The 24896-nt window shown below is 48.7% G+C and overlaps 8 protein-coding genes across 8 annotated transcripts; 3 read left to right on the top strand and 5 right to left on the bottom strand.

The window, feature by feature from the left end:
- Window positions 1-16: 16 nt before the first annotated feature.
- Window positions 17-3267, bottom strand: BDV17DRAFT_249245 (cell division control 45 family protein). The gene is made up of 2 exons (XM_073756190.1): window positions 2253-3267; window positions 17-2197 (listed from the first exon to the last, which is right to left on the bottom strand). The coding sequence occupies exons 1-2, from the start codon at window positions 3012-3014 to the stop codon at window positions 389-391; spliced, it is 2571 nt and encodes an 856-aa protein (XP_073621266.1). The 5' UTR covers window positions 3015-3267; the 3' UTR covers window positions 17-388.
- Window positions 3268-3269: 2 nt separating this feature from the next.
- On the bottom strand, window positions 3270-4986 carry BDV17DRAFT_249244 (GPI-anchor transamidase). The gene has a single exon (XM_073756189.1). The coding sequence runs from the start codon at window positions 4837-4839 to the stop codon at window positions 3634-3636; it is 1206 nt and encodes a 401-aa protein (XP_073621265.1). The 5' UTR covers window positions 4840-4986; the 3' UTR covers window positions 3270-3633.
- A 2385-nt stretch (window positions 4987-7371) lies between these two features.
- On the bottom strand, window positions 7372-9833 carry BDV17DRAFT_286142 (uncharacterized protein; the record flags this gene model as incomplete). The annotated part of the gene is made up of 10 exons (XM_073760845.1): window positions 7372-7563; window positions 7611-7731; window positions 7783-7924; window positions 7978-8066; window positions 8127-8488; window positions 8568-8647; window positions 8703-8724; window positions 8784-8918; window positions 8997-9197; window positions 9810-9833. The coding sequence occupies 10 exons, from the start codon at window positions 9831-9833 to the stop codon at window positions 7372-7374; spliced, it is 1368 nt and encodes a 455-aa protein (XP_073621264.1).
- Window positions 9834-12134: 2301 nt separating this feature from the next.
- On the bottom strand, window positions 12135-13372 carry BDV17DRAFT_286141 (uncharacterized protein; the record flags this gene model as incomplete). The annotated part of the gene is made up of 4 exons (XM_073760844.1): window positions 12135-12449; window positions 13023-13140; window positions 13195-13259; window positions 13349-13372. 4 exons carry the CDS (start codon window positions 13370-13372, stop codon window positions 12135-12137), a joined length of 522 nt encoding a protein of 173 aa, XP_073621263.1.
- A 3225-nt stretch (window positions 13373-16597) lies between these two features.
- Window positions 16598-18492, top strand: BDV17DRAFT_249235 (putative mitochondrial phosphate carrier protein (Mir1)). The gene is made up of 4 exons (XM_073756188.1): window positions 16598-17036; window positions 17160-17579; window positions 17640-17934; window positions 18008-18492. The coding sequence occupies exons 1-4, from the start codon at window positions 16903-16905 to the stop codon at window positions 18101-18103; spliced, it is 945 nt and encodes a 314-aa protein (XP_073621262.1). The 5' UTR covers window positions 16598-16902; the 3' UTR covers window positions 18104-18492.
- A 79-nt stretch (window positions 18493-18571) lies between these two features.
- BDV17DRAFT_249234 (uncharacterized protein) lies at window positions 18572-20379 on the top strand. The gene is made up of 4 exons (XM_073756187.1): window positions 18572-18732; window positions 18784-19380; window positions 19438-19608; window positions 19668-20379. Exons 2-4 carry the CDS (start codon window positions 19262-19264, stop codon window positions 20041-20043), a joined length of 666 nt encoding a protein of 221 aa, XP_073621261.1. The 5' UTR covers window positions 18572-18732; window positions 18784-19261; the 3' UTR covers window positions 20044-20379.
- On the top strand, window positions 20380-22205 carry BDV17DRAFT_249225 (acyl-CoA thioesterase). Its single transcript, XM_073756186.1, has 4 exons — window positions 20380-20717; window positions 20789-21212; window positions 21269-21789; window positions 21889-22205. The coding sequence occupies exons 1-4, from the start codon at window positions 20616-20618 to the stop codon at window positions 21934-21936; spliced, it is 1095 nt and encodes a 364-aa protein (XP_073621260.1). The 5' UTR covers window positions 20380-20615; the 3' UTR covers window positions 21937-22205.
- On the bottom strand, window positions 22191-24075 carry BDV17DRAFT_7136 (heme-dependent oxidative N-demethylase family protein). Its single transcript, XM_073765006.1, has 3 exons — window positions 23349-24075; window positions 23155-23277; window positions 22191-23085 (listed from the first exon to the last, which is right to left on the bottom strand). Exons 1-3 carry the CDS (start codon window positions 23906-23908, stop codon window positions 22677-22679), a joined length of 1092 nt encoding a protein of 363 aa, XP_073621259.1. The 5' UTR covers window positions 23909-24075; the 3' UTR covers window positions 22191-22676.
- Window positions 24076-24896: the final 821 nt, after the last annotated feature.

Raw genomic sequence — 24896 nt, 5'->3', positions numbered from 1 at the left:
GAACCATAGACAGAATCAAAACACTGGACTCCTTATATCGAAAATAGTCAATTCCTCTCACTCATGCTAATCAGGTTCAAATCTTTATAAGGAAACACCAGTAGCGCCAGGACATGTGCGGAAATGCAAAGGGGTCGTGATGGGTGCAGCAAATGCGAACAGACAGGGAATCAACCACGCCGAAACAAAGGAAAAGACTAGAGACAAGGCAAATGAATGGCTGTGTATATCCAACTTCGTAAAACATTCGGTGGAGAGGGTGAAGAAAGCTTTTCCCGCGCCCAGCCATAGCATGGAATCAAGAAACCAAAACCGCCATCAGTATAGTCCAGAGCGCAGAGAACAGGAGCATTAGCAGATATATCGAAGACAAACGAGCGAAGAGAAATCAACCGACCACGCTGCGGAAACTGAGGGCTTCAAGGAAGCCTCCTAGGTCATCTTTCTGCACTTCGACCACACAGTGCTCGAAGCTATCAATACGAACCCGAGTATTGGTCTCCTGCACGACTTCCTGAAAAGCGATACCGAATCGATTGCGAAGTAAGTGCTTGTTGCCGCGCATGTCTTGCTCATCCTCGGATTCGGATTCAGACTCAGAAGACGACTCTTCCTCCTCTGATTCTTCCTCTTCGTCTTCTTCGCCCTCTTCTGCCCTTGCAGCCCGTTCGGCGGCACGTCTTGCCCGTGCTTCCTCTTTCTCTTTGCGCTTCTTCTCTTTTCCTTCCTTCTTCTTACGCCGTTCTTCTCGACGCTTGTGCATAGCAGCAAAATCAATAACACCGCCTCCGCCACCGGTACCGACGACAACGTAGAGGCCACGGTCCTCGTCGAGCCCGGCAAGCACGAGCGGAGTGCCCGCTGCTCGCCTTTTCCCTATCTTGATAGCATCACCTTTGTCTCGTTCTTGTACGCGGATAGCTTCCGCAATCCACAATGCCAGCTTGGTCAACGCTCCGGGGTTTGTGAAAAGCTTGACGTCAGGGCCGTCCTTGACAACTGCAATGCGAAAGGCTCGTAGATGCCTGATCTGACTCTTTGACAGAAGCGATGTGCCGGTGCGAAGAATAGCACGATGTAAATGCTGGGCAAGCGGCAGTGCTTCCATAAGAAGCGTCGGTGACTCTGACGTTAAGGAAAGTGCATCATACGCCGTCCAGAAGCGGGGAAGGAGATTGGAAGGATCTGAATCCGTTTCCTCTGAGGCGGAATTGCCTTCTACCCTCCTTAATTTGGCTAGGCGCTTGGCATCCCATGCGCCTGGGACTTCTTCAGGCCCAACCTCAAGAATTGAGCCCACCATGACGCCTACATCCGTGGCAGAGAGACAGGCTTTCCAGCCCCAACAGCGCACAAAACCCCATCCTTCCCGAGACATAGCGTGCCCGGGCGCCTCCTGAGGTACCAACCCGTCTAATCCGTACATTGGCGCATACTTTAGCAGTCGCTGTCGCAGGACCCGTTTTAGCTCCATATCCATGTGCGTATAGTTTTGGTGACATTGCGTCAAGCTGATCCCCATCTTCGCCAACAGCTTATGCAGCCGTTTCCTTCCGTTCTCTGTCCATACGTGTAGCCTGGATGCCAGATACGGGCTGTGCAGCATGCTTTCATAGAGGGACCAGTGTCGAACAAGGATGAACCGAGGTTCAGGGGACAATCGGATGGATTTGTCGGTTGGAGATCGCGCAGTAGTCGGGATGACACCGGTAATCTCCCCTCTTATATCGCGATATTGCTCATTGGGGTCTGGCGGGTTTAGTCGATGGACCTCGTCACGTAATATTTGCCGTATTCGCTCTCCTCGTTCTCCGCCCCATCCCGCCAAGCCTCCGGACTCCGATGAGCTTGAGACACCCACTCCAGACATTGTACGGCCGCTCAGCTCCAGGCTACAGACCCCGACGATGGCCAGCCAAAGGAGGTCGTTGTCTTCACGGCCCAATTCAGACGCGAGGGAGTACATTATAGAAGAGATCGGTTCAGAGTACGAGGTTCCAGAAGAGTAGTACTGTTGTAGTACACTCTCGTGCTCGTGCTTCATCCGGAGTAACCGTCGCCTTAGTGTCCGTGCAGACGGTTGTTTCGGTTGCGCAGGCGATGGGGAATCCGATACGGGAGTAACAGAGCGGGATGAGTTCGAGGAATCGTGGGCGCCTCTCCGTGTCCGAGTCGGTGAGAAAGCAATCGAAGATGCCTAATGTCGATGTTAGCTACGAACGCGCGCATTATTTGGACAGAATAAGTCATACCGAGTCACTTCGCCGCCGCTGCCGAGGAGGCCCATCGTCCTCGTCGAACTCTTCTTCCTCTTCATCATCCTCCCGCGACCACGACTTGCGCTTCTTCGAGTCCGAGCTCGAAGGCAGCTCCTCGTCCTCGTCATCATCGTCGTCCGCCTCCTCATCCACCTCCGGCATTTCCAACAACGCGCAATAAGCCTCCCTCTCCTTCCCTAACTCTTCCTCAATATCCCCATCATCGTAGACAACAACGCCCCCAGTCCCACTTCCAAATTTGTATGAAGCCGTAATGCACCCCTTCTCAACGCCACGCGTCGTCCTTCGCGCCGCATCCTCAGATACTTGTTGCCCGCTCTCTCCCCCGAAGACATTCGTCAAATTCCATGGCCGCCGCGCATCAAACACCCAAACCTCCACGCCCCCCATGTCCTCCTCCATTCCATCTTCTTCCTCCCCAATCAGCCCCAGAACCTCACCGAGGTCTACAAGCCCGCCAACACCCAAGCAAACAACGACGCCTCCGCTCCCGCCATTCCCCGTCTGCATGGGCTTTACGAGCTCCTCGCCCGCCCGCGCAAGATCGCCATATCCAGCCACAGGGTGGATTTTATGCGGGATGTAGTCGCGTTTTAGGAGGGCGGTTAAGATACGGCATGCGCAGAGGGCATCTGGTTCGAGGGCGACGAGGATCAACACGGGTGGGGAGAGAGGGTGGTGTTTTCGGAGGAGTTGGAGGTAGAGGTGGGATATTAATTGACGAGGAAGATACATGGCCGGCTCGCGTTTTCGTTTGTTGGATGTTCAAATTGCGTTCGATCGGAGCGGTACTAGTATTACTGAGCTTGAACTGGGTTCAGTGGTGCTGGTATAGTAACGCGTCGAGAGGACATTTATAAGAATGCGGTAGGGTAGATCATAGAGGAAAAAAATGACAGATAATCTAAAGGGCGGGTTGGGGCCTCGCGAGGCCCTATAATTGAATGGAGGAAGAACTGGACGCAAGGCAGGCGGGCGTAGGTCTTTGTTGGTGCAGTTTACTGTAGAATGGCCCGATTTGGTCGCGCTTCGGTCTTGCCGGCCAGCGACGCGTCCAGGGCGTGCCGCACGTGCGGAGTCTGCGCCAAGCCTCCTCCAATGTTGAACCATAGAGGCAGTCGAGACGACAACAGAGGTATGCAAGCCTATCCCTCTTGATGGATAATGAAAGTGTTTCGGGCGAGATATTTACCGATATCCTAATATATGTACTATATTCGAGCGAAGGGAAATTATGGAATGCCTCTCTAGCCCGGCGCGCAAATGCCAGAAAACAACTGGGTATTCTTCAAAATGATCATCATGAAGCACGCTGAAATGTATATGCAAAATCTTATAAAACGCAAAACCAAGTCTATGCGAGTTGTGCCACGCGTCCGCCTAAGGCAGATCCGGTAAACCAGATGGCAGCACAAGCTCCTAGAATGGATAGCCCGATCAAGCGCTTCTCCCAAGGTGTTTCCTCGGTCAGTTTCACGGGTCCAGCGTTTCTCCTCTTCACCTCATACACGGGCGAATCCATTGCATATTTTTGAGCGCTTGCATTGTTGGCCGGTCCGGTATGGTCCTGGGAGAATGTCCGCCACTTTTCAACAAGACGTGCTATCTCCACAAGGTCCTCTTTCAACGAACCTGGTTCATCAGAGCCCGTATTTTCTACTTCGACGCTCTGGACATTTCCGAAAAAGTCGACCAAAGTTCGAAGACGACCCTCCTGTTCACCTCCGGGGAACAAGTCCCATCGCACACCAGGGTTCGAGTGAATTTTTGACTCGTCGTACGAATCAAACAAGTCGCCCAGCGTTTGCTTCGAGTTCGTGCTCGTCACCCGGTTCTCAAGGAACTCCAGCACATAGTACGTCCAACGATCAATCACTGCGACACCCACATCATTATCCGCATGGTGAGAGTAAGACGACTGATCGAGCTCGCTGGACCCTGTTGCGATAATGTTCGGGGTGTAGAAATGAGTGAACATCGTATTGGCCTGGCACGTGTCGATCATGAACAGCAATTCGTTGTAGCGCTTTTTCTCCCACATCTGCCCAAATGCATCTGCCAGATCCCACGCCCCAATTTCCTCGGCATCTTGGAACTTCAAAAACTGGTCGCCACCATGTCCCGTCATATACACGAGCACGTTGCTCCCGGCATCAGACCCCAAACGTTTGCTGCGGGGTACATCCTCGTCCAGTCGGTCTGTCAAGAGGCGGATGAAGTTCTCCACCGTAACCTCATAGCCCCGGTAATCCACCTCGATGTTATCACCATAGAGATCCACCGCGCGGTCCGCGTTACTGTACACTGTCCCGGGGAATGCGTTTCGGGGGTTGCAGGCCATATCATCGGGGAGCATGAGAATAATCTGTGAGTCGGGGATGCCGAGGCGCTTCACCGTTCGATAGAGGGAGAGGACATTTGCGAGGTGGCGGTAGTTGAACCAGAAACGAGAAGTTGCTACGAGGACAGCCCAGTTGGATGTATGCTCTGATACGACGAGCACTGCGAATAGGAGGATCAGGAAAGGAAGGGCTCGGGGGAGCCCAAAATATGGAGACATTGCGAGAAATAGAATCAATCATAATAGGGAGAAAAGAGAACGGACGGCAAGAGCGCAACTCTCGGCCACGGATAACTAGCTTGCACTGAAGAAGCTGAATCCAGTTTTCATCATAGACTCGAAGAGGGAGTGTCTTGAAGCTCAAGGTGTCGGTGGGGAGGAGTGACTGATCTTCGGGGCTGAATAATGGGTCACGAGGCCTGCGCCAAGCATCCTCGTACAGTACCCGGGGTACCCATCTCGATGAGATGCAAGGCAAGAAATCATAGTGATTCTTATAGAGTATGGGCCTATGGCTGGTGTTTTCCTATATAATGTTGATGTTCTAACTTCTTACTTCAACTAACACCTTGGTCTGCAAGGAGCGATGAGTGACTCGATAACCTCAATCTAAACTCAACTTGAAGCAATCAAGAGAACTGTATCAGTATTCCTAAGTAAGCAAGCCACCAGAAACTAAGGTCAGGCACCCCGCCTAGGCTCCTGATCTCTATGGCCTTAGGGAGATATGGGCGGTTCCCTGTTGAAGAATTCATCCGGACGCCGAGGATTGTGTCAATATATTCCGGGACACGCAACAGTCCGTGTGCCCCTTTAACTACTTACTATAGATTCGGTCCAGTTCTTTAGTCTACCATTTATTGTCCCACAGTATGCATTCAGCCAACCAACACTCCGCTTCGAGACGAACCAGCGCGGCGCGTTATGATGCACGCAAGCTTGAAGGAGTGGTAGGGGTCACCACAGCGAAGAGAGGCTAGATCGGGCGTCAGTGCAAAGAATTTGATTATGATTCTATAGGACCATAGATCTATTCCGGGTCCTTCGTGTCATTCTCTGCCAGGAGTGTATACATGAACTTCAAGTTATATATACCTCGAGGACCTGCAGGGAAAAGTAATGTGGGTCACCAATCGAGTACACAGGTCGGCTAGACTCGTAATTTCTCCAATCTGTAGGAAGCGTGGTTCGACGAAGTAGTCAATCCATGAAGTAGTTGTTGATCAGAGCTAGCTCGAAGCCGTGACGGTTAGAAGGACCGATATGGCTGACTAAAACATGAGCCTGTTCGGCGAACAAGAAGATCGATAGGCGTACGACACAATCTAACCTATTCCTGCTTATATAATTATTTATTAAATTACCCGACCCTTGTTATTTTCATATTTAGATTTAATTCTTAATAGTTTTATTTTATTTATACCTATTATATTAATATAACCTCTTGATAATATACTTTTCTCTACTATTTACAGAATATCTTTGTCAGAAGACGACTGTAGCGAATTGGGACCCGACAGGCCTATAGTGAAGTATGGAAGTGGATAAGTTGATGCTATTCAGAGACCGCCGGCGGCGGGAGCTTACCTATGCTGACTAAGAGCTGAGTCACCAGGGATGACCGATATACCGAAGTATGCACACTGCGTGACAACGACGGGCTTCTACAGCCAAAGGATTGACTGACTGTGCCGCACCTAGCGTGTGACGACAACGGAGAAACGAAGGACCGAACAGTCATATCAGGCGATTTGATGGACTAAGTCAAAACTGGACTAGTGTCATACTGACTGATATGATACAAAGAAAGCAGCCGCTTTGATGGAACATATCAGACGATTTGATGGGTTTGACCGGGGACAAATCTAACGGTTTGACAGGATATGGCAGCTACGGTATATAAGGACGCTCATTGGCTGTACATAGTTTTGTTCTTCGTGTCTTATTTTTCGGAGCAACCAACATAGCCAGTGTCAAAACCGAAGCTATATTGCAATTCCAACCTAACTTCTTGTCTTCTTTTCTTGATCTCAGAATACCTCAAGGCCTTTCGGGGAGCTTAGGAAGGACCCCTCTGGCCTTATCTGATAGGACATCAGTTTCAATCTGAAAGATTCACGAGGTTTCTACGCGAATGACATTAACTCTATCTCATAAGGTTATTTCTACCTTTTATACTAGTTATAAACCCCTTCCAGGTCTCATGACCTTTATAATTTTAAAACTTTTACCTGTCATGACTAGTCTATTAGGGGAAATAGTACCTAATACACAATCTTTCTCGCAACCAGAATTCTTACGCGAGCATAACCCTAATAATCTTATACGCTCTTGTGAAACCTTGGGATTAATAAACTTAAATCGCGAAGGGGTTTATGATTAACTATTATAATCCTCAAAAAGACCCACTCAGGGGAACTACGAGGTAGCAAACTAATCCCTATATTTATCATGGTAATCCCGGAACTATATCAACTCTTGAATCAGCAGCTCCGTGAAGAGATTTCTTGCTCAGTCGAGGTTTTCTAGCTGATTTTGAGGAACAACCCAAAAACAACGCCCGCAACTCACGCATGGGACCATTAGTGCCAGAAACATATATCTATTGGCTACAAGCTCACATCCACAGGGTGACAGACCACACATCTCAAATGTCCCTGCAAAAGAACAAGAACAACGACTGACCACCATCCATCCAGTACGACAACGACAATGGAAACCCGTAGTGGGCAAGCAATACCACCTGGATCCCTAGTCCTCATAATTAATCTCGATCATCAAGTTCCCACGATTGTTGAAAACCGGGCTCCTATACGAGAATGTCCCCCGTCCAGGAACAACAAGGCGAGCGGCAGTGGTTAGTTCGCTCTGCAATTTCTTTTCAGCGTCTTGCAAATTGTTGCTATGCAAAGAGTCCTTGATCTTCTGGCGCACTTTATCGCGCTTTTCGAAAACATCATTAGGGTTAATGCTCCCTGCCCCTGAAGTACCCACTCCGGGACAGGGGAAGTAACTTTGAGAGAGTCATCGTGGACGTTAAGTGATATTTCGAGCCCTGCATCCCCGGCCGCGATGGTGATTTGGCTTTCCCACGTGAGAGTTGCTCGAATCCTTCCTCTGTCAATACTGAAGTCCTTCTGGGACTAGACGGAATATACATACTTATACCAGTATCCCCAGCCGCTGGAGCCTGCGTCGGCCTTGATGAACACGTTGCTTGTCCCGGCCACGTTGATTGTATTGATGCCCGGCTTCGCGGAAACGGTGTTATCCGTATCATCTCCGTAGTTTATGTCAGCATGCTCTGCAGTTTATTAGGCTCTATGGGAATAAAAATACAGTCAATGGTAAGCCGACTGTAGGGACCGACAACCGGCAACTCATCATATGTTGCTCCCTCGTCACATCCGGTGAGAACCGCCGCTTCAAAGGGTTGCTCGGATCTCCTTCAAACTGGAAGAAAGTGGTCGGATCCGTGCGCTGCATCACCGACCCCAATGTCATACTTTGGATCGTGCATGCTGGGTACACTGTGGCTCTTGACCCAAACATACGTCGTCCGGTTGAGCAGCTGAAGCAACGGCGATTTCACACGCAGGAGATAGTTCTCCCAGAATAAATCGCGACGTATGCACATCATGCCTGGTATCTCGTTGGTTGTGAAATTCCCGTTATAAGGCAGTATTTCGTTCTCCGGGAATGGCTCGTCTTTGGTCATCTGGATATACAGGAGCGTGTTGTTGTCCCCATCTGGGACTCTCTCGTCGGGGTCATCCTGTCCCGCGGCTTTATACTCGTATGTCTGGAATCTCATTGAGGTAGGGACCAATTCTGGAGCTTGGGGGATGATTGTCGAAGGATCCGAAGACTGCAGTCTGTATCCAATTGTCAGGTTGACCTTGCTCTTCCCCTGAAGTTTTGGGTTTATCCCCGGTGGGCCCTTCTACTATGTACCACGGCGCCAGGAGGCTGCAGAAATCGAGGAGTTCGAATTTGTCAAGCTTGACGCCGTTGAAGTCACAACCATCTGGGCTGTTAGACTGCTCAGTGCATGCTAAATGTACTGGTGCGGTTCGACTTACTCAGGTTTTGTGATTTCTCCTTCTATGAGTTTCGATTTAGCGCGTGCTCCTAGTCCCCGGACTGAATACAGGTCCACTTACCATTAAATCCGATAGAGAGATGCTCAATCGAGTAATCATCAGGCTGCTTAATTGCCTCTCGTGCTGTGTCATACCCTTCATCCTCAGGCCTAGCACCTTCGCTCCAATCTTCACGTTGAAAGCAACTGTCCAGTCCTAGATATCGTAGTCAACACTGGGACACAAAAATCCCCTCAGTTCTATCTATGTCCCTCTCGCAGGATAACAACCCACGGAGCCAGAAGCGAGTTGACAAGTATACTCCAAGTCCGCACGACTCGCCCCCTTGGCCTTCAGCGAGACCAAGGGCTGTCCGATTGTGGCTGTTAGTTCGTGCCCGGACCTGTTGCGGACGTCGACGTCGGTAAGCTCGGGGTGCTTTTCGAGGAGCTTCTTCATGGCTTCGTCGATGGTCCGCTGGGATAGGGCCGTGATCTGATTTTGGTTAGAAAATGGTCAAGCAAGAGAGGTACAGAGCATATAATGGAGTACCCTCCTTTCGAAGCCTCCAGATGTTGGTCGGACATCATGCTTGTTTGGTGATCGGAGACCTAAGTTTTAGTAGATTATCTAGAGTATATCCTTCAATGCGATTTCGATTCAATGGTTCTCTATACGTGGGGCGGAACGAGGCATTATAATTACTTTCCAGCGGCGTCCGGGTTGTGTGGGGGTCTGTAGCGTGCTATCTCGCGGGCCGGATTATGGCCATGATGCTACCCTCCTAAGTTTCAAGAACTATGTCACCATGCAGCGGTCGTCGTCAAAGAGAGAATATGCTAATGATCGGATAATGTAACCTGATACCTCTGATATCATGAGTGTGCCAGGCCTTGATAATCTGCAATATTCATGAGATCATGTATGATGAGCCAGATCCATATAGTCTGCTCTTGGGGCTTCTGCCTAGTTGATCATTATAATTTGCATATATATCTATGACTGCCTACATACTTTGGTTGCTTGCCACGGCCTCTGCCGTCTCACCAGGGCCAGCTTTGTGCAACAAGGAACGTAATGATCGCCCTTGAGCTGTATATTGCGTACCTCTGCAGCGTAAGGCTGCCCCATGACAGGGCTTTGAAGTTGTGTAACCACCAATATCAAGTTTTTAGTTCCAGTGGTGCCACATGGCTTTGTTCTGTGGCCACGGGAAAATACTAGTTATATATTGATGATGATTATAGCAGTTTTCCGAAAGTGCGAAGGGTTGTAGCTTAACATGATAGGAAGGGGTATTGTTGGAAATGTTGCTATCTTACGGTTGCATGGTTCAATGGGCCCTTGTATATAACCGCGACCTAACCGGCGCCAGTCGGGGTAGAGTCTCTACTACTATCCGAGCCTCTTGAAGGTATTGTTTCAACTCAAATTCGTCCACCTATTCAAAATGAGCTCAGCCAAACCCCAGCCCAACTCCCCCGAGGGACGAATGGCCTAGGCAGAAAGCGACGTTGTTACATCCGTCCTACTCCGCCAGGGAAAAGAACAAACGAGAAGGCAAGCATATTAGCCCCCGCAACCCCATGCCTGATGTTTAATATTACCCTACAGAACACATATGTCGAGCGCGGCATATACTTTGACGGATCCTCTATCCTCAACCACCCAGAACCGCTAGTCTACCTCTACATTGATATTGTTGCTCTCACAACCCCTAACCCAACAAATACCCTGCTACCACTCGGCGAACTCTAAATCACCACACGCGTTCTGACAGCTTCAGCACCTGTTAATATAATTGTAAACCCTAACACCGATGACAGCCCAGGCCCCCTCCGCATCTATACCTAACTCCTCGACCAATCGATCACCGTCTCAAAACCAAATGCCCCAGGAAACGAACGCCTTCCGCTCACACTCGGGAACGGACCTAAGAACCTAGGCGCTGAGATCGTCATTCCCGCTCAGGGCGATATCCAGATCAGTTATTTGAAGAATTACCCGCCCGTCGTTGATAATGAGCGACAGGCTACGCTGGAGACACAGCTGAGGATCGCGCTCGCGCTGTTCTGGCGCTGGCCAGCTGTCGCGATCTCACTGTGCACATATGGGTTGCCTCTACCACGGGGACATCGAAGCTCTACCCCGAGGCGAATGCGCAGGTCGTCGCACTGGGTCAACAACTGGCCGCACAGGCAATGACGGGCCCGAATATGAGCTATGCACCCGTGCTTAGCGTCAGGGTATACGGAGGGACCGTTGACGCAGCACTCGGCGCCGTTGAAGGTTTCGAGGCACAGTACGACTGATTTCAAGAGAGGGCCGGGAGTCTGATGCAATGATCGAGCATGAGCGGACACAGCATACTATGCGATTCAATGCGAGTAGTATGGCGTTAGGGAAGTACCGCGATACGCGCGAGGTTGTCTTTCGGTGTCAGGAACATTTGCGGGATGATAACCATGAAGTTAATATCGTGGCTGCGGTGTTTATCCAAGCGTTGAAAGAGTAGGAGGCTATACATGGGACTTTGGCACTGTTAAAGGCTTGTATGGGGTTATTGAGTAAGTTGTCCCCTTCTTTCTAGTTTCACATTAGTTTATTCGGTGCTGCCTGCTGCCGAGAGGCCGTTACTGAATAGATAAATAGAGTTTGCGTCGGGCATCGGGCTTATTGAATTATCCGAAAGCAGTGATTCTGTTGGTAGTAGATTCAAAAAACCTGAGTAATGCGTACAACGACTTTATTAGCATCGAGCATGTCGAGAATAAGATATATCTCAAGGCCAAGCCGGTGATATTGCAGTTGTTGCATGGGACAAATGGAGCCAGGAGTCTGTGGACCAGGTGGAATCTGCGGCTGAGTACAAACTCTCCCTTGAGAAGCAAGCTGTTGATGGCAAGGCATTAACTCATGCTGAGGCTGAAGCTGTTAGGACTGGCTATGAGTATATCGCCGCGGCGATGAAGGTTATTGCGTCTGTGAAGGATAATCAGGTGTTGAAAGGAGCAGATCGCGCAGTATAAGGTTGAGGATAGGGTATTCGAGCAGGCTGCCGTAAAATTCTATAGCCGGTTCCTTGCAATCTGGACAAGTCTAGTGATTGAGATACTGAAGCTTGTATGGGCGTATAAATACAACGCCCTGTCGGATTCTCGAGTGGAGCTCGACTTCCAAAAACGATTGTATGAATTTCGAAATTATTTGTTAGTGATTGCGACGGATATTGAGACCGCTGATGAGCAATATGGTGCTGACTATCAACATATGAGGTTACCCTTAATTGAAACATTTTTATGCTAATCACTATATTACCGCAGCATTCAAATTCATTACCCCGTCTAGCAGTGCAGGAGATCCACACTATCCCTCTCCCCTAAGTATAAACCAGACGCTAGATCACTGACGACTCACTTAGCTCCCCTCAAACTACAGCGACACCATCCTAAACGGCTTAAAGGGCAAGACACACAGCGCGACTTCACCCTCGCCCCACGGCAACGCGCATTCGGTCTCAGAGACCCCGGCACACCAACCGATAACTTCGCCAGCGTATTTACCGACGGCTCGCATTACTGTCTGCACGGGCTCGAAGTCGCCTTGAATAGCGTTATCCCCAAACCCGAAGCGGTACGGGACGGATTGGCCCAGCTGGAAATACAAATCATAACCCTCGGGTGTTTGCGCGGACGTGAAGATAACAACGTCTTGTACTTTACCAGCCTGCCTTAGAGCAAGATGTTTCTATACGAAGTCAGCGGATCAGGTGAGAAGCGGAGGACTATTACCCGGGCTACGTACGAGATACTGGATTATGCGGAGCCCACGCCGTTTACGCAGTGGACGATTAGAATCTTGAATCTTGATGCATTTGATCTTAGTAGGCCTGGCTGGTGTTGATTTGGAGTGGACAGGTACCGCTCGGTTTAGAGGAGGTAGAGCTATCGGAGCGTCTTGTCGGAGTAAGAAGGTTAGATATCCTTCCCTAACCTAAGAATAGTGCAGGAGTAGGTGTCAATTTAAATGTACTCGTGAGGTAATAGTGCCTCGAAGAGGCATTCCATAAGCTAGATGACCGCAGACTACTTGTTGGCCCGATCAAAACTATATTATAAATATTAAAATCCAGAGTTACGACCAAGTAAACTGGGTCTGTATAAACCATCTCACACCATTCCTGGATTGACGATGGGTTGGAATAATCCTAGCAACCTTCTCGATCTTACCCTTCAGGGGGTCGCAACTTGCCTTGCTTTCATATTACACGATATAATTACGAAAGACGGGTTGGTACGAGTCTTGAAAATTTCCTCAAACATCTCCAGCGGGAGCAGGATACGAGATTGTAGAGTAATAATAAACGGTCATATAGACACCTCCTTCCTCCGTGTAAGCAAACAATATAATCGTTTGCTGGCTAATAACCTGTTCGGGGCTGTTACACGCATTAGCAACCACTCTATGCAATCACCATCAGCGAGACACTTACAAAATGGCCTTAAGCGTGTCAATATACGTCTGCGCCTTCTTCTCCCGCCCAAGGACTCGAAGAACCTAGAAAGCACAATCGCCACATTTAGATAATTCTCCCCATAAACAGGAAAATAGATCTTTGGAGCCGGTCACTCCTCGCCGGAATTTACCTCATGGCTCCAGAATATCGGCATGAAATCATCCCTCGAACCTGCCTGAAGCTGCTTGTCCGGGTATACCCACAATACGCAGCCCAAGAAAGCCTATGATATTAATAACTCATTCATGGCCTTCGTTTACTGCTGGCCTACGCTATTAATAGCTCATTTATGGCTGGGTCAACAGTCAAACCTTCAGAAAATGCCAATAAAACCTTATAGGCCTAAACATTAGTCTCAATTAGGCGACTCCTTAGGCTTAGGCCTTCCTTACTTTTCAAAGAAGAGTTAGAGAGGCCTCGGTTTTAATCAAGCCAAGAACTTAAGAAAAGCCTAAGCCTGAATATAAGAAAGGCCTAGGCGTGTAATAAAACTAAATCTGGTAAAAAGTATGAGAGAAGCCTAGGTCTTAGAACTCTGGTTCTCTATCACATCTCAGGTCCCCAACATCATTATCTCTTAAGCAAATAACTAGTCGATTGTTCCTTGATGGCCTACGCTTATTGCTGGCCTACGTAAAAATAATTGTCTTCCTATTCGCCAAACACAGCGTACCACTCCTTGTCTATGGGTACCTGGATCGCGAAAGTTAAAAGAGACCTCGAGACCACTTCTTTGTTTCTTAACTATAGCTCAATGTTTCTATTAACTCATAAGCTCTGCTTGAACTTTTAATGACCAGAATGCGTTTCGCAGGGGCCTGACACACAAGTTGTGTAAAAACAAATGCAACAAGAAATGACATAACAGGAAAGAACTCGTGAAGAGAGCAGGCCCAATAATATAGCAAAGATAAGGAACTCAGCGTGACGAGGAACCAGCCCTAGATACGCAGCGTCAATAAATATAAAGGGAAGCCTGGGTTTGCGAAGGTATATGGAGAATCTAGATTGGGCCAAGGGCGGACAAAGGGCAGACAACGGGCGACGTGAGACGGTCCCATGCACCCTCTCAGCATGGATCAGTAATGCTGCCTTGCCCTCTTAACTCCTCCCTGCAGATGCTGAAGCCGTATATCTTTAGGATATAGCATGACATGAATGCTAATAAGATAGATAAGGGATCCAGGGGTATTATAGCTTTCAAATTGCTTATCTTCCGGCATTTGAGGGTTTCCAAGGCAAAGAAAGCAGATTATTGGTTATTTATCTCTATCTTTGATATAGACAGACTCAAACACTTGAGAAAGGGTAGTATTTTGCCTGTCAGGCGAAGGGCTTTTCTGCCTTTTCACAGGGGAAGCAGCTAGTAAAGCGTCCATGGCAGGACATTTCTACACAATATTTGGCCATCGCGTGGGTAATCCCTCCTCGCGTCACAGAAAGCAATTACAGTATTAATTGCGGCAATCCGGCGCTGATATCCCTTTCCAACAAATAAGCCCGGCATGGTCATGATAGTATTAATCATAATTATATACTGCGGAGTTATATACCCTATCTGCTCTAGAGCATATCACGACCGTCGCGGGTCATGATAGCGAGGGACGGAGGAAGCGGAGTCGACAGGCGCGAGGCAATTAGTCAGCGAGAACGACGGAGTCGCGAGTATTCCACCGGGAGTACACAGGTCAGGTGCCGCTGCTCAGAAGCCGCAAGCCGGCCCCACCAGGCTTGGCATGAGCGGCGCGGCACCTCAGCTTTTAAATACCATACGATATACCACGAAATTCAAATTCAATCTTGTTCCTTTAATAATTTTCCATATAAAATATTCAAAGTGCTTCTTAACCACTTAATAAGCAGTTACAAACTAAAGACAGCAGCTGTATTAATATGGATTTAGAGAATGTTTTATTTAGCTTTGACGAGATTGAGGATATATCTTTAAATATTGGTAATATCGAGGAAGTTAAAGAGGTATAACTCCAAATTGCTTAATAAGCACTTGCTAACTGGTTATAAACTACTTAGCAACCAAGTGCTCTAATTCAATTAACAGACGCAAAATTAAACCCCCTTTGAATACTATATATTAAGTATATGAATGATCTTCCTGAATACCCGCGGACTGACATCCATGGCTATACCTATATCATATCTGTTGGTGGGCGCTTCCATGAGGCGGAGCATTTAATTCAAGATGCAAGTACCTATTTATTGATTAATAACTAGTTATTAATCAGTTTCCAGATGTAATACTCCCGATCAAGTATTCAAGGGGCAAGAGCAAGTATTAAATTATTATTTTTGAACTGCTTAGTAAAAAAATAGATATAAAAGTATTCTGGTGCTTTAGTTTGCGAATATCTAAAGACAAGCCTTCGTATACCAGACTTTCTTCGAAAACACCACTATAGCGTAATTAAAGGTCATACATCGCTTGACCTTGAGTTTCTCGAGCAGCTTTTTAATAATGCAAGGCTCTCACGAGGAGCGACAACCTCGAAGATCTCAATCCCAATCACGAGCCTCAGGGTACAACTTAAGTATTCTAATTAGTTACCAAGCACTTACTAATTACTTACTGTCAGTTCAATTGCCTCCTCCTAAAGTCTCCGCCGAGTATCCTCGCAGAATATCCTTAGTATTGAGTAACAATAACAAGCCTTAGAACTTCGAGAGCTAGAGCTTCGATTAAAGGATAAAGAGGAAGAAATACATGAAAAGCAGCTTCAAAACCAGGCAAAACAGCTTCAAAATGAGGAGAAGGAATTAGAGCTTATGGAATGTCGAGTAAAGATATATTAGATAAATAATGAAAAATAGAAAATAACTGCTTAGAAAGTGGTTTAAAAGCAGCTGAATGCCTTAAATTATTAAAGTTAAGCACGCGTAATCCTCAGGTGCCGGGTAATTAATACTTAGTACAATTAGCGTCGGAAGCCGTAATATTAGTCAGGTGATCGGCTAGCGCGGCGTCTCACCCCTAGAACGGTGCCACCTGACCTGTAACCTGATTCCCACCGGCACGCTGACCGCTTGCGTATTCGGGTTAGTCTAGCTTCGCGGAGGGCCTTCCACATATTCAACTCCAAACCTCTCTGAATTTCTTTACACTTTGAATTCTGTATATAGAGTACCAGATAGATAAATATAACGTTTCTGATTAGCTTGCTATCTTAATTTAAATATAGTTGATGACTGGTGCTGCTAGTGGACAGAGTATGAATCTTGGCTGGCGTAGGACCCGATAATGGTTGTAGAGACGGCCGGTAAACAAAATCCGGGTTAAAGCCGAGCGTCTGCGCGGTACCTAGATATTCATAAAGTTGTGAGCCTGTCAAGTACGTGATCATTATTCTCAATCATTTCCATGACAGTTAATTTGGAGCATAACATTTGACATACAGAGTAGATCGCAGTGTTGACCGGGCGATCGGAGTTAGCAGCAGTGGGCCGGGCAAGGGAGCGAAAAGTTTTCGGGTGCCGTTACCTAGCCCCGGCCAAGTCCTCGCCATCCCTTCCCAGTTCCAACCTCCTCCCAGTTCAATTTCTTCCATCCCATCCTCTGCAAGGCCTCAATTGCCTACGCTTCCTCCGTCTCCACTCTTCCCTCTTCTATCTCTCGTTGATTTTCTTTTCTTTGTCTTCTCTCCTACAACCTCCCATACACACTCCGTCATAATGGCCTCCAAGGTGGAAGCTCCCGCTGCTCCCGCGGCTCCCCAGCTCTCTGGGCTCCAGCTCTACTCCAGATTCGCCTTCGCTGGTGCTGTCTGCTGTTCCATCACCCACGGTGCTCTCACCCCCGTCGATGTGTAAGTTACGCTCATTTCTTCAGTCCGCCGTTGTTCAGCGAACGCGCGCTCTTCCGGGACGATCTGTTCTTTATATACGCTACCGAATCGAGTGCTGATTTGCTGCCTTTCCGCGCAATGCAGCGTCAAGACCAGAATCCAGCTTGACCCCGTCACATACAACCGCGGTATGATTGGTGGTTTCCGCCAGGTCATCGCCAACGAGGGTGCTGGCGCTCTCCTTACCGGTTTCGGTCCTACCGCTGCCGGTTACTTCCTCCAGGGTGCTTTCAAATTCGGTGGTTACGAGTTCTTCAAGCAGCAGTGGATCAACCAGCTCGGTCTTGATGCTGCTTCCAAGAACCGCACCGCTATCTACCTCGCCTCTTCCGCCACTGCTGAATTCTTCGCCGATATTGCTCTCTGCCCCCTTGAAGCTACCCGTATCCGTCTTGTCTCTCAGCCCGAGTTCGCTAGCGGTCTTCTGAGCGGTTTCACTAAGATCCTCAAGAACGAGGGTGTTGGCGCTTTCTACTCTGGTTTCGGTCCCATCCTTTTCAAGCAGTAAGTACTCGAAAGAAACGATGCCGGATATTTCATCGTGTCCTAAACACAAGTCTGCAGGGTTCCCTACACGATGGCCAAGTTCGTCGCTTTCGAGAAGTTCTCTGAAGCTATCTACAACGTAGTCGACAAGAACACTCTGTCCGACGCTGGCAAGACTGGTGTCAACCTTGGTTCCGGTCTCCTTGCTGGTTTCGCTGCCGCCATTGTCTCCCAGCCCGCCGACACCATGCTGAGCAAGATCAACAAGACCCAGGGTCTCCCTGGTGAGGGTACCACCTCCCGTCTCATCAAGATCGCCAAGGAGCTTGGTCTCAAGGGCTCCTTCTCCGGTATTGGTGCTCGTCTTTTCATGGTAAGTTCAAATCCCGGCTGCATAATACCGTGCCCTAGGACATCCTCGATCAATCTCGCTAACAACTCTTTAGATTGGTACCATCACTGCCGGTCAGTTCGCCATCTACGGTGACATCAAGCGTCTGCTCGGTGCCACCGGTGGTGTCGAGATTGCTCCCTCCAAATAGACGTGAGTCTGTGTTGTGATTGTTTTGGTGTATTATATTGCGAACTAGATTTGCCTTATACATTGTTCTTAGTAGATTTTTCATCTGAAAAGTCTTAACGACCCTTCTATCTTTAGAAATACACTACTATCTGGCGAGACAATCTGTGTACTTCTGTGACGTTGAAAGATTAGTATTAAATGATGCGAAATGTAACCGGCTCCACTTTCAGACCCGAGGGACCGAAAATATACTATGAAATGACCGTATTACTGAGCAGCTATCAGAGTACGTCTCTACCAACGACTTTGCTATTTTTTGAGTATCAAGATAAAAATAGCACCATCCCTTGAGCTCATGCAGGTCGTATAAGGCTATAAGCCCAGTCTCTGGTGGCTCTTTGAGCCTCGATTGAACAGACAAGGTTGTGGCTGAGCCGACGTCGGGCCGGACCTGCTCCAGTTAAAGAACTGCAAGGAGGGGCGGTTTCAAAGACAACACGACTCGGAGGATGCACGAGAACTCGTGCAACCGATGTCAATTGAGAGGTTTCCATCGTGCTCAGAGTAGAGCCTACGTCAACATCTGAGTCAGGTTGACAGAAGTTCAGTCATGTCACGGTACGCCGGACAGGGAGACATTGGAGACTGGTTAGCCGTCCCCCAGCTAAAGACCACGTTTGTCCAGTCCTAAGATTGCAGCAACGATGACCAGCCCGCACCTGCTTCAGTGCTGGCCAATTAAATGAGAGTATGAGGCGAGTGCCACTTCTGACAGGATCGACAACCTTGCTGTTAATTCAGTAGTGTGGCTGGCCCGTTCACTACTGAAGAAGATCCGAGCATCCTCTTTCTTTCACTCCTGCTCTTATCCTTTTTCTGTCTCTCTGCGCGCAACTCTTTGTTTTTATGTTATTTGCTTCTGTTTAGCCATGATATCTGCTTGATATCCCTATTTCTCCTTGAATCCTCGCTCTGCGCTGCGCATTACACTCGCTTTACGGTCCCTTTCCTCCTTTCCTCCCGTCTCTACCTAGTTCAATCGTCGCTGCCGATCAATATCTCGAATACAAAGGGCGTACCAGTTTCCCTCGTTCACGCGTGCCGGCGACGCATAGAGTCTGCTTGAGAGCTCATATGCCTAGCACGTCAACAAGTTGCCTGCGACAGTATCCTCACCATGTCCACAATCTCGCATTATTATGAGATTGGCTCACCAGGCCAACCCGTCAATCAAACGACAGGGCAGAGTCCACGAAGATTTCTTGCTCCTCTGTCGTCTCATTTGGCGCTCATTGGGTACATACCGAGCCCCGATGCTTGATGTCCAAGACTAACGAAATCTCCATTGGTAAGGTTTCTGGTGATGCCGTTAGCGTTTGGTGACGAAGAGAAATCTGCCAGTGTCAACAAGACGGCCATAGTGATTGTCGCATCTATTTTAATCGGCATAGCATATTCCCTCTCACTCTTCCTGGTCTTGTACTACTCTGATGAGCGGACATTCCTCGTTCGGTCTTTACTTGTGTATGTTTGCCCGATTGATGACTGTGCAACGCTCTTGCCGACTGACGTGTCTTATTTAGTCCAGGTCTAATATCTAACAGCCTCGCGTTATTAAACGTCCTCCTCAACATCTTCTGCCGCGGCTTGCTGCCCTTGGCTCTTCTAGAGATTTTGAGCCTGAGTTTCTCCGTTGCATTCACATCTCTTTATGCCGTGGGCGCGCTCTGGCTATCTTCACACGGTGCCCGCGAAATGAGTAGGGAAGTGTCAGACCGGGAAACCATACTTTTGACCGACGAAGAGATGCAGCGTCAGCAGCTGCAGCGTCTGTTGGAGCAGAACTCTCCTCGGAAATCGCTGAGCCCGAGAGCGGTACAGAAGACCTACCGAGTCAATCACCCTGACCGTATTAATTCATTCCTACCCCCACGACACGAAGAAGGCTATTTCAACTAAACGACTGGAAACCTCACAACGAGATGTTGAATCATACGTCGAGGGCTTGATGACCAGCCTATAGTTACGAGGACGTCTGCGAATCCACCCAGCCCACAGAAACGACTTTGACACGTACCAATAATCACTGTATATGAATATCAAGTTACCCAGCATCTGAGCATACTCAAAGTGACATTACTGAAATGGCGTGCCTGTTTAGATTCACATGCAAGGGGAGTTTTCCTCTGGTTTACTCTGCTTGCCCAAGATACCTAGAATCATTTTTGATAAGCAATATTATATTTAAATAACTACATGATTCTTTGTATTTCTTTGTTCCAGTTTATGGTACCAACTTGTTAATCCGCTCTTCCGGGCGAGATCCATCCATAGAGTGGATCAATAACTCGGCTCAAAAAACGCCTCGGCTATTACCGCAATGGGACAGCCGTGGAGTACAGCGCGTGAAGACATCTGCCGCATTTGTGAGTTTCCAAGAGTCACTCCCTTTTTACAGATAATAGAACCTCAAATTATTCTCAAGATTATATCACCACCTGCGCTAGAGCAACAATCTCTCAAGATCGACGATGTCAAAGCGGGTGACGCTCTTCGAACCCCCGCAGCTGGACGAGTCCAAAGCGCCGATCGAAAATGTGCTGGACCTGACGCCGGTGGTTGACATTGGTCCCGTTCGTCAGGCCTTCTCTCTGTCCTATCCTTTGGTACCTTTTGCTGATTCTGAACTTATTGCCAAAAACAGGACGTCTTCACGAATACTCGCCCCCTATGGCACCCTCCAGGAGCCCGAGGTATCTACGGTGGAGCCGCAATCGCGCAGTGTCTGGCCGCCGCAATGCGAACCGTCCCCGCTGATTTCGCCGTACACAGCATGCACTGCTATTTTGTTCTCGCCGGTGACTCTGAAATCCCGATCGTGTACCACGTTGAACGAGTCCGCGATGGAAGAAGCTACATTACTCGGACCGTCCAGGCCAGGCAGCGAGGGCGACCTATCTTTACCACGACGCTGAGTTTCAACAAAGCAAATAGTGGAGGGAAGAAGAAGCTTGAGCATGCATCGCCTGCGCCTTCTGTTTCTCAGCCGACGCCGGGACCTGGAAAAAGGGCATTCGATGAGAACGGGGGAGGGCCGTTCGAATCGGCCCGCGCCGGGATAGTGAATCGTGAGTCTTCATTTGTGAACCACAGCAACTATTTCCTCTTTCTCTGACATATACAGGCGATTCGAATCCCGAAGAGAAGAAGGTCCGACGCTGGGTGCGGTGTCGAGGGAAGATCTCTGATGCTGGAGCCCAACACGCGCACTTGTCTGCTCTTGCTTACATCACAGATAGCTTTTTCATTGGCACCGTTTCCCGGGTACATGATATCCCACGATTCTCGTCAGCTAAGGAGCTGAAGATGGCACTGAAAGCACTAAAGAACCCTTCGGATCTCGATAATGAAGATATCGTACGGGCACTAAATGAGTTGAAAGAGGAAGAGACCACGGAGCTGCAACGTCGTCTCGAGGGAGCTTTGAGTAAGCTCAACGATCAGAAGGGCAAAGAAGACCACAAGGAAATCGGCATGATGGTCAGCCTTGATCATTCCATTTACTTCCATAATCCTTGGAAATTCCGGGCAGACGAGTGGATGCTCACGGAGATGGAGAGTCCATGGGCCGGTGAGGGGAGGGGCCTAGTACTGCAGAAGATTTGGGCTAAAGACGGGACTTTGATTGCTACCTGCACGCAAGAGGTATGTTTTCTTCTTTTTCTGTTTAGACTTCGCATGGATTAGAATCCATGACCATGTGGATGCCGGCAGTGTGCAAGCGGCTGACTTTAGAATCTACAGGGCGTCGTGAGGCTTAAACAGGACGAGCCGGTTCGTGCGAAGATCTAGATTTCTTAATGCGTTTCTATATAATTGGGCCGCCTCTGCCTTTATTTTGTTTTCGGGTCTACTTAGATTCGACCTTGTTTGAGAAGAGGACAGTGTCGACCAGTCACCTTATTCTTCCTTACATTGTACGTGGTGCCTTTCTTTCTATCAGCTTTGTGTGTTTTCGTCTGCGTATATATACTCCTCTGGCTTCTGAAGGTGCTGGGCATTGTTCAAATATTAGATGTTACTACCACCTACGATAAAGATATCAAGATACTGCTTTGCGCAATCCAAATGTGTTCATTCTTTCCACAATTGATGCCAGCTTGAGCAATTTCAGAGTCAATCTAAGCCGTATCAATCTTTTTGATTGTCTCCAACCTGGACCTCTGAAGCAATTTTCAGTTTCTGCCTGCAGTCAGCAAATGCACACTGTCAAACCAGCCATCGAAGGCACAAGTCAAACAATAGACGACCAAAGGAGAAATTGGATTGCAAATCAGATAAATGCACGCATTTGAAAATGCTTTTGGAATCAGATAGCCGCCCACCCAGGTTTTTTGCAGACCGACAAACAACAAACAACTCGCGGGAAGATGCAAACAATGCAGGTGGTGATCGTGCGTACTACTACAGAGGGCCTCGCCGATGGTCCAATCTTGCTCTCCTTCCTCCTTCATCTCCTTCATCTCTTTCATCTCCGGCTCTCCTCCCTGCACTCCGCCCTCTCTTTCCTTCTTTCTCTTCCACACTCTCCTTCAGACGTCCATCTTTTTGTCCATTTGATCTTTCTTTTGCTCCTCACGCCTTTGCTCAAAGAATTCAAGAGCCTTCGCTCCCCATATCTCCCTCCCCTTATATTCACCCACGTGTTCCGGCCAGCTCTTCATTTCCCTGGCCAGATTCTCAAGCTCCTGCATCGGGAGCTCATCAAGCGTCGTCAGAAAAGTCTTGACTCCAAACACAATTGTACCCGTCCGAGGAAGCCTGCGAAACGTTTGCCGCTCGCGCCGAATGACAAGGTCCTGGGGTGATGGGTCTGGATTGTCCTCAGATAAAGTGGTGGGTCGGTACAGAATGTCGAATAGATCCTCGTCTGGCCGCTTCACTTCGACGAAGTAGTTGGACCGTTCCATTGGGGACTCAGGTGTGAGACGGCAGAGGAACCTTGGTTTCTCGCGTGTTAGTCTGACCCTTCCTTCTCGCAACTTGGGGTTGCTCAGTGCTATTACTTACTTGCTGACAGAATTCGCAACCTGTTGATGCCACAATGGGACTGGGTTGTGCAGCTGCGAGATTGTCCACCCAATTCGTTCCGCCACTGTCCAACCGACGGGAAAGAGACTTGCGCTCGCAGCCCTACTCATCTGGTTAGTCTGATGATTCTGGCCACTTTGCGGGGGGCTCTTGGCTCCAGTGATGGTGCTCACAGGTAATATTCTCCGTCCGCGTTTTTCATCAAAATGCTCAGATCCTCCATAGTCAACCTTACGGCTATCTCGAGAGGGTCCATCTGCTCGGCCCTGTCTCCACCAAAAGCAAAGGCTTCGTCCGTCACTTTGTTGTAAACCGTCGTTTTCTCGCCGTCCTTCTTCATCCCGAACATGTTCGCAAACCGCTGGGTCAGAAACTCGACCACCTCCTCCAATGCCTCAAGACACGCGTCATACGATTCCGGTAGACACTGGAAAACTTTCTGCTTTTCGTGTGCGAGTAGTTGGCTCCTGACAACATGCTCATCCATATAATTCTTGTCCAGAGTGAGCCAGTTTTCCACGTCTAGCTTTCGAACATCCATCATGACACGGTACCGGTCCCTCCCCTTGATGGGTTGTGCTGGGTAGGGGGCCATTCGCTTGATGTCATTGCAGCCGGCACGCTGTGCAATGTGCTTGGTGACCTTCAGACATGATGGAGGGTCTTTCCGGAGCTTGAGAGCGACGAAAGTGAGCAAGAGGATTGCAAGCCCAACTGATGCCAGGGTCTTCATTTCCGCTGGGCAGAAGCTGCAGATGAAGGAAGCCAAAGAAAAAAGAAGCTCAAACAAGAAAAAGAAAGGAGAAGAAACCTGGTCTCCAAGAAACTCTCAAGGTCTCTCACACACTTCGAGACTCCACAACGCAAGCCTGGCCAGACGGCGAAAAGAAACTGTTCAACATAGCGAAACCTTCTCTTCATCGATGAGGGCAACAGCTCCAATTATATCGGCACAGCCAGCCTTGGGCAAAGATCATCCCTTAGGTCATACGATTAGCTATAATTTGGACCTCCAAAATACGGATTCAGCGTACCTGGTCGATCTCTGATACGTGCTACTTTTCCCCGCAAAAAGCCGCAATTCGCCGCCCCAAAAAAGAAAATGGACCTGACAGCATCCACATGATCGAGCAGAGTTTCTCAGCTTTTCAAGTCAATCGGACTCCACCAGGTTTTGTGTCAATTGTTGTAGGAGGGGGCCGAGGGGGGGGTGCAGGATCCGCCGGGATATGCACTCTCAGTGGATGAGAGGTCACAAACAGTGCCGCAGGTTCATTCTGGCCCTAGATCCGCAAGGCTACCATGTAGCTAAGTCGTCACTACCGCTGCAAGCGTGCTACGGGTCGCAATAAAGGATGTACGACACTAACCCGATCGAGTACTAATTATGGGGAGAAGGCAGCAGCGACTCAAGAGTATAGGTCCTGTGCGAGGAACCAATTCGAACATCGTCAGGCGAGCTCACGCGTATTCGTCCGTGCGCAACGATTCAGGACAGACCTCGTGAGCTGAGCCGAAGCCAGGCTCGAGGCAGTGGTATTATTGAGTTTCTCTGTCTCACAGGTTCCTGCGGTTCCGTTCCTGTGGAATCTTAACATCTAACTCTGTTTTTCTCCGACAAGCAACGAATTGAACGTGAAGCGCAAAAAGTTAGTAAAACACAACCAAGAAACCGACTGGAATCCAGACGAGAAAATGTGGAAAACAATAGGTGATTGAAT

Source organism: Aspergillus undulatus (assembly GCF_047715775.1).
Source record: "Aspergillus undulatus strain CBS 261.88 unplaced genomic scaffold BDV17scaffold_1, whole genome shotgun sequence".
NCBI lineage: Eukaryota > Fungi > Ascomycota > Eurotiomycetes > Eurotiales > Aspergillaceae > Aspergillus > Aspergillus undulatus.
This window is presented reverse-complemented; position numbering and strand designations above follow the sequence as displayed.